The following is an 8,115-nucleotide window of genomic DNA, read 5'->3' on the forward strand; positions in this document are numbered from 1 at the left end:
TCCTGGGGCAGGAGAGGTTTCATGTAGAAGCAGCCTTTGCTGCCTCCACACTTAGAGGTGAGCAGCCGTGAGTCCATTCTCCTTTCTGGCGTCACAAACCTGGCATCCTCTGCCAGGTGAGTGCCCAGAGGCAGATCGCTGCGAGGTGACCGATGCCCCCCCCCAGCACAGTCCCCAGCCATCAGCGTCTGCGCTCCATGCAGCGTTAGGGGCTCTGGGAGCAACACCCAGGTCTCTCCTTCCATTAAGAGAGATAGAAAAGAGATGGGAGCCCCTTATCTGCGCGATCCTATCCGGGCGTGTGTGCGGTCGGTCCCTTCGGGAAGGAGGGGCAGGGGCTGCAGAAGGCTCCGTTCACCCGCAGCCTCTCATCCCTGTCCCAGGGCCACAGCCACCCTGTCTCCATCCCTGTTTACTGATGGGACCGATACGGCCAAGACAGGAGAGGTTGCAGGTTCCCCTAATCGCCTTATCGCCGGGCCGGACAATCTCAGACACTCAGAGGATGTTTTGACTGCGCTGAATTACAATGTTTGTTGTTTCTCACTCCCAATAATTGACATTTAATAGCGACTACTGTAAAAGCGGACGAAGGGCCGGGCTGAGCCAGAAGAGAGGTGGGAGCCGGGAGGGGGGAGCACCATTCACTGCCCCCGAGCACTTCGGGGCCGGGGGTGTTCTGTCCCTTGTTCCTATGGGAATGCAACGCAGTGGGAGAGCGGGCAGGACCCGATGGTTTATGGCTCGGAGCTTTGCTGCCCTCGTATTGCCTTTCCGTGTCAGGAAGAAATCCGCCCCTTCACCCCCGACCCCAAAGTGTCCAAGAGCAGCGAGTGGGGCTCTCCACCTCCCAGAGCCCCCCAACAACTCTCCCGGCCCTTCCCGCGATGGAACTGGAGAGGACGAGGCACGGCTGTCCTGCCTGGGCTGGGGGGGGAAGAGGGGGGTTGAGAGCAGCTTTTAAATCGCTTTTGAAAATGCATTAACGCACGCACCAAAACTGGAATCGCCGCAATTACCGAAGGGATACAGAAACGGAGAGGAGGGGGAAAGTAATATAAAAAGGTGATCGGGGACGGCAATAGGAGCCCCGGGGGCCCTCGGCTGCCCAATGAAGGCCAGGGACGCTCAAGGTGAAGCCACACTCTTTAATGACAACTCGCTGATCTCCGTCAGCTCGTACAGCAAAGGGAAACACGTCCGAACGGGCGGCGGGGCGAGGAGCGGGCAGTGCATCTGAATCCTAACTCACGTTTTAGTGCATAACCCTACGGGGAGCGGACGGGGCGGGTCGGAGCGCCCGGAGCTCGGCGGGGCCGTCCCCGTCCTGCGCTGGGACAGCGACCGCGGGGAGAGGCGGGCGGACTGGGCTGGATGGGAGGGGGGGAACCGGACGGGAAGTGCAAAATTAAATGTGGTTCTCAATAATAATTAGAATAAGAGTTTAAAAAAAAAAAAGAAGAAGAAGAAAGAAAGAAAAAAAGAAAATAATAATAATGAGCTGTAGGGCTTGGCTTGCCGTTGTTTAGGAACAAGTCAAGATGGGGAGAGGGGAATGAGCGGGCCGAACACCGTGTCCCAGAGCCTCGGGGAGCTCCCCGCGGTCCCGCACCGAGCTGCCCTCGCCCCGCAGCCCGGCGATGTCCCGACCCCCCCGCGCAGCTCCGGGCCCGGGCCGCCCTACCACGCTCGGATCCCGTGCAACGTGGAGATGCCCGCGTTCCCCTGCGGGATGGGCGGCTGCACCGAATTCAAGTCCCCCACGCTGAAGTTCATGAAGTTGTTGCCTGCCGCCGAGGGCTGCACGGGCTGCACGGCCGGGTAGCTGCAGTTGTAGTTGGCGTTGCAGGCGGGGCTGTTGTAGTTGGGGTACGCGGGGTAGGCGTTGTAGCTATAGGGGTTAATGCTGACATTGTAGGGCGAGCTGTAGGGAGAAGACTCCCCCAGGCAGGGCTTCCCGTCCCGCACCAGCACCGGCACCGCTATCCGCCGGGGGGGTGGGATCCCCACCATCTCCAGGGTCTGGTCCTGTCTCTGCCTTTTGCATTTGTACCTTCTATTCTGGAACCAAATTTTCACCTGAGTAGAGGTGAGCTTTAGGACGTTCGCTAGATGGTCTCTCTCGGGAGCCGAGAGGTATTTCTGCTGCTTGAACCTTCTCTCCAGTTCGTAGACTTGGGCTTGAGAAAAGAGGACGCGGGGTTTCCTCCTCTTCCTCTGTCTGGGCCGCTCGGGATCCTCCAGCTCTCTCTTCTCCTGCTCCAGGCTCTTGTGTAGGGAACACAGTTCTGCAGCAAAACACACGGACAAAGGAAAAACAGGGAGAGCAAAACATAAAAAAGGGCAAAGCGGTGTTACTGACCCGTGTGCACCGCGAGGGAACCCCGCGGCACCGCTCAGTCCCATCCGTGTGGGGTCTGCAGGGCAGCAACTCTGTCCGGGGCTTCCGAGCATCTTGTGAAGAATTTGCAGTCATTATTATGTTTGCTTAGGCTTTTTTTTTTTTTTTTTTAGGGTTTGTTTGCTTGCTTTTGTTTGTTGTAAATAAGGCTCAGTGCATCCTTTTCGGTTCCGCCACAACTTGGGCTTGGATTTGTCTCATATTTGAATTAGTTTCGTCTTTGGATTTAGCTCATATTTACATCCCTTTGTATTGAATCCCACCCCACAGAGATATATACTCGCTGTGATCGTTAGAAAAAGATTCGCCGCCTCGTTGCTTTCCGGTCACAGCTGAGGCCTCGCGTAGCCCCGCGCCTCCCCTGCCCCGTGCCGCAGCCCCAGCCCCGCTCCCGGTGGTACCGGGGGTCTCTCCCCATCGTGGCACCTCGGAAGGCCTTCGGACGCTCCTCCCGACCTCCCGCTCTCCTCGGGCCCCTGGGCCGGGCTGCAGAGGGCCGAGCGCAGTGCCGCAGCCCCGGGCTGCAGTTTTACCTTTCTTGTCCGCCTTGGAATCCTTGGCCGCGTCCATCTCCCCGTAGCTTTTCACGTAGTAGGGGCCGGGAAAGGCGGCGGGCGGTTTGGCCGGGTGCGGCTCGGGGAGCTCGGGCAGGGCGGGCGGCTCGGAACCGAACGCCTCCTGTTTGAAGGTGGCCAACATGCAGGAGGGCGAAGAGAGCTCCATAGGGGCCAGACCGCCCTGCTGCTGCTGCTGCTCCAGGTTCAAAATATCCTTGACCGAGAAGGGAGTCGTCGTCACAGGGCTAGGAAACATTGCGGAGGAGAGCGGGGCAGCGGCCGCAGCCCGGGGTCATGGAAGGGGAAGCGAGGAGCGGGCGGCCCGGAGCGCTGCTGCAGCGTGGGCTGCCGGGGGGGGCACATAGCATCCCGCGGGAGGCGGCCCTGTGTGCTGCGCGCAGGTAGGAGCGGACCATAAGGGACGGGAAGGAGGGACTAGGCAGTTTTTGGGTGACTTTAGCTTTCTATTGGCCAACATTGCCGTGATGGTATGAGAGATGCAAAGTTCCATGTCACCTAATATAGTAATACATCGCAAAAACATCCCCGCTCATTTAAAGGGGCGGCACTGTATTTATCCAGCTTTCCCCGCTCAGTTTGTTGATCCATTAAAAAAAAAAAAGAAAAAAGAAAAACACTCCCGACTGGCCTGATGTGTACAGAGCCCCTATCTGATGCCATCTATCATACAGTCAGATTAAATAAACAGGCCGGGAGGAAACCATCAACCAAATATGTGCTGATTTCATTTTTTCTTAAAGAAGAAACGGAGTTTTCGTTTTTAGCGTTCTGCAATATCCGATCGCAGGAACTACAAAACGGGAGATCGCCGCGCTGCGAGCGCGTTCGAGGGGAAATCCGTGCTTAAGGGTTGCACAGACACCGCGGTGCAGCGCAACCGCAAAGCCCCGCGACACAACGACCCTGAGCAGCCCCGGGGGAGGAGGGGGGGGAAGGAATGGGGTTGTTTTTTCCGCCCTTGTTTGTGAAATTTTCAAACCAAACCAAACCTTGCGAGGGCTGCTCCGCCGCTACCCGACGGCGCTCGGGGCACCGAGGGGTCTTGGGGACAATACAGCCCCGGGGGCAGCCCCGCTCCCGGCCCGGTCTGGGTGCTCTCGGTTCTGTGTCCGCCCCAGAGCCCCGCACACCCCGGGCAGCAGCGGGCTCGGTGACCCCACGCACTCGGAGTCGCCGAAGGGAACCGTAGCGGCAAACCCTCAGGCTGAGGAGGGGCGGTACGGAGCTTTCTGGCTTAGGGGTGAGAGGGAAAAAAAAAAAAAAATCTCTTTTGCGATTTGTTCGGTGCGGCACCGTGAGGCGGTGGGAGATGGGGCCGGGCAGCGAGAGGAGAGACCCCGCGGTTGCGGTGAGTTGGGGCGGGCACTGCTCGGAGCTGCGGGACACGGGGGCAGGTTTGTAGACGAGGGGCGGTTCGCAGGGTTTGTCCCCGGGCTGCAGCCGGGCCCTGCCGCAAACCTTCCTCCTCTCGTAGATGAGGATGGATGCTCCGAGGCGGGGAAAAGCCGAGCACCTGTCCGCAGCTGTGCCCCGAGCTGCTGCCTTTCCCCTCTCCTCCGGAGAGATTTGCGCCTCTCCACTTTCGAGTCCCGCTCGGGGGCACTGAGTTAAGGGTTCTTTTGCGAGCGAAGCTGTGGCTTTGGGGCCGGGGTTGCAGCAGCGCTCGCGATCTCCATGCAGCCTCCCGCTGCCTTCCCGAGAGCGGTTCTTTGTGAAGCAGATCCGGATCTCGCGCTGACAGTCGGAGCGATTACCGTGCGGGAAGACCTGAAATACGGCTATTTAAAGAGGGAGGGCGGCGGCCATCCCGCTCCGTGCGGCTGCGCTGCCCGAGGACGCTCCTGGGATACCGGGCCCGAGGGGGCCGGCGGCTCGGAGGGTCTTTTCTCGGCTACAGGAAAAGGGGTGAGAAGCCCGGGGAGGGCGGAGGCAGCTTCCCAGAGCCTCTCGTGTGCCCGGTCAGCGGGGCACCGCCCGGTGGCCTATCAGTCCTCGTTGCCTCCCTTTCATTTCTCTGAAAGCTAATCGAGTTAGCTTAGGGAAATGCTAAAATAACGAAGTGAACGCGATCTCTCCCTAAACCCTGCCCGACGGCAGTAGGCCCACCCGCTTTCAAGGGCAGCTCCTTCGGGACGGGAGAAATCCGGGTGCGCGGGGCTACCGGGAGATACAGCGCTGCACGGCGGAGCTCTCAGGGCCGGGGAGAAAGGCGCTGCCCACCCGGAGAGCCCGCAGAGGAGCGGTCCCGGCCCGCAGCGCATCCCCGTCGGGGCGGCCCCGGGGACGCAGGCAGGAGAGCAGCCGACGAACGGCTGCTGCTGGAGCACTGAAGGGCTTCCCGCAGCCCACGGTCACACGGCCGCTCCCGATCGATGTGGGCCCGGCTGCAGAGGGTGGAAGTGATTAATTGAACGATAAGCCGGAGCTATCATTTGGAATGTCATTAATGCGTCGGGGAGACATTCATTGGAGACAGACAGCGTTATCTCCGCTTTATCTTTAACAATGCATCACTTTTAATACTGCAGTTTAGAAACAAATGGGGGCTTTAGCCTTAGCCCTTCTCCGCGTGTTTATATTTTTGGAAGAATCACAACTAGTGGGAGTCCCGGGCTCGGTCCCCTGATAAATGAACATTAGCACTTTTTAGAACTACTGTATCAACAAAAAGAGCTGCAGGGCCGCAATAATTGGTGAAAAAGCAAACACTGAGCAAAGAGAGGCCAGGTCTGCTCTGTGTCCGGCTGATTGATGAATAAGTCACTGACACGCTGCAACTCACGGACTTTCCGGGTCGGGGCTCGGCACCCCGCCTCCTTCTCCGGTTCACTCCGGGCTCCGAGCACCAATGCGGGCGGTTCAGCCCGGCGTGCCGCGGCTCAATGCCCGCACAGTCCCGATCCGACCCCAGTGCCCACGAACCCCTTTCAGACTGGGGCTGATTTCCACACCGCCCCATCGCTTCTCTCCAGGACTGCTAAATGAAATTCGTTTAACGTATATATTTAGAGAGCTGAAAACAAACAAACAAACAAACAAACAAAAAAAAGCCTCAAGACGCTGGCAGAGCACATCCTCCCTCCCTCTCCCCTCCCCCTCCCCGAGCTTTCGACACCTCGGACTGTTTAGAGAGAGAGAAAAGGGGCCTTTTGGAAAAGTTTCCCTCTTACTGCCAGCCGGGTAAGGTGTCCAGGGCCCCCTCCGGCCCTAATTCCCGGCTATCTCCCGAGGACTCTGTTTATACCTCGCCGGTAAACGCTGGGTTTTAAAACCTTGTCACTAATTGAGTGCTAACACTTCAGGTGCTATAGATTTGTTAAGAGCCAGTAGTCCAGAAATAGCCTATTAGGGTTTCCTTGCGCGAGCCGGTGCCAATCTCCTCATTCCCATAGCGGGACCTCGGCATTCCCGCAGCTCTCCGGAGCTCTGCTTTCCCCCTCCGCGTTCCTGAGGAGGAAAACGCCTTTGGAGCTGTCCAGGCGCTTCTCCCCGCCGCAGCCACAATCCCTTCCTTCCCTTGCTGTGATTCTTTTGGGCCTTTCTTGCTGGAACTGAGCGGGTTCCCAGAGCCCATTTCCTGCGGGGAGAGCATCCTCCAACACCCAGCGCCTCACCTCGGGGATTGCGCCGGGAAAAGAGATTTCTGCCCTTCCGAGCAGAGCAGAGCACGGCCGGGAAGCACCCGCTTGGGTCTTCTCCGTTATTTCGGGGCGATTTCTGCCAAACCCAGTATAAAACCACTGCGTGATGTTTCGGTTTTAAAGCCCAGTTTGCTTCTTAGGGAGAAGCGGCTAGGAGACGGCTGGTGGCTGCTCTCCCATCTCGGTGTCTCGAGCCGGTGACCGGGGCACGGTGACTCGGGCAGCAGTTGTGGGCTTTCCCTGCTGCCCTCGTTGGGCTCAGTGCCTGGAATCCGGCAATTAGGTTGGCTGCTGCTCCGTGCCACTGGAGGTGGATTTCCTCCCCCTCGGCTGCGAGCTACTCAGAAAAACGAAATGCTTGAATTTTACCTTCCCTGTAGGTTTGCTGCCTGTGCCGGGCTTCCTGACTGGGAGAGCAATTCGGGACTTTGCTCCCGTCTCAGAGCCCGAGCACTGCCGCAGCGATCGCTCTTCGGTGCCGTCTCCGGTACGCACCGTTTACATGAGCTCGAGTAAAACCTTTTTAATGGTCGGAGTTAATTACCAAAGCGCTCGTTCGTTAAGTTTCCAAGGGGAATGCGACGCGGTACAATTCTTTTAGGGACAGAAAAACTAAATGAGGGGAGTTTCACGTTTAGTAAACACAATAACGGCTCGACATGGGAATCCCGTAGCCACGGTGCAGCAGCGGTGTCAGTAGATGGACAAAATCTCTTTAGAACGTTTTTTTGTTTTGTTTTGTTTTTTTTTTGTTTTTTTCTTCTTTCCGGACACGGCGACATGTGGGTTGGTTCGAAGGACAAAGCTGTAACGGCGGCGGCTGCCCGGGCACAGTCCCGACCGCCGGTACCGGGCGGGTAGGAGCCGCCGCGGGGATCTCAAGGCATCCGCAGCTTCCTCCTGCCCGTGCAAATCCGCTCCATTACGCGATGTCACGCCGTGGGTCTGCTCCGGGGCTCCAGAGCAGCGGGACCCCGCTCCCATCCCTCCTCTGATCGGGACTGCCCTTGGCCCTGCAGGCGGGGTGTGCGGTTCGGGGTTGGGGGCACATTTAACGTGAGATGGTGTTGGGACATTATTTGTCCTAAAAGGCATTCCCACCTCCCTCCCGCTGTCGCAGCTCCCCGGGGCTCCCAGCAGCCCGCACCCCCGGGAGAGCCCCTTCCAGCGCCGAGCCGGGGAGGGGGGAGGATGAAACCGGTCGAGTTACAGAGCCCTGACCCCTACCTCCGCTTCAGCGTCTCCTGGCGATGTCACCTCGGCTCCTGCCAAAGCCCTGCTCGTGACCCACAACCGGAGAGGCATGAAATCGACTGCCGAAAATGCAGGGACGGGCGGCCGGGGGCTCCGCTCTCCTTCCTCTCCCCCCTCGCCGCACTGCAGCGGTGCAGCCCGGGGGAGGCACAGGAGGGCCGGGGCTGCCGCTGTCCGGCGAAATCCCCCCCCCGCCCTCGAGGCTCACGGGCAGCTCATAATCAATTTAAAAATAATAACG

At 58.8% G+C, this 8,115-nt stretch overlaps 1 protein-coding gene across 2 annotated transcripts; it reads right to left on the bottom strand.

The window, feature by feature from the left end:
- Nucleotides 1–1,134: 1,134 nt before the first annotated feature.
- On the bottom strand, nucleotides 1,135–3,384 carry NKX2-5 (NK2 homeobox 5). 2 transcript variants are annotated; one of them, XM_085236830.1, is made up of 3 exons: nucleotides 2,935–3,384; nucleotides 2,080–2,288; nucleotides 1,135–1,891 (listed from the first exon to the last, which is right to left on the bottom strand). In XM_085236830.1, exons 1-3 carry the CDS (start codon nucleotides 3,212–3,214, stop codon nucleotides 1,526–1,528), a joined length of 855 nt encoding a protein of 284 aa, XP_085092956.1. In that variant the 5' UTR covers nucleotides 3,215–3,384; the 3' UTR covers nucleotides 1,135–1,525. The 2 variants fall into 2 exon arrangements, with proteins under 2 accessions (XP_085092956.1, XP_010717263.2); XM_010718961.4 differs by having other exon boundaries at nucleotides 1,449–2,288; nucleotides 2,935–3,382.
- Nucleotides 3,385–8,115: the final 4,731 nt, after the last annotated feature.

The sequence above is a fragment of the Meleagris gallopavo genome, chromosome 15 (genome assembly GCF_905368555.1).
Source record: "Meleagris gallopavo chromosome 15, MGAL_WU_HG_1.1, whole genome shotgun sequence".
Classification (NCBI taxonomy): Eukaryota; Metazoa; Chordata; class Aves; order Galliformes; family Phasianidae; genus Meleagris; species Meleagris gallopavo.

Coding starts and splice junctions, on each gene's coding strand:
- NKX2-5 (XM_010718961.4), bottom strand. CDS start 3,214: ATGTTTCCTAGCCCTGTGACGACGACTCCCTTCTCGGTCAAGGATATT. Junction 2,289..2,934: donor TTCCAAGGCGGACAAGAAAG/GTAAAACTGCAG, acceptor GTTTTGCTGCAG/AACTGTGTTCCCTACACAAG.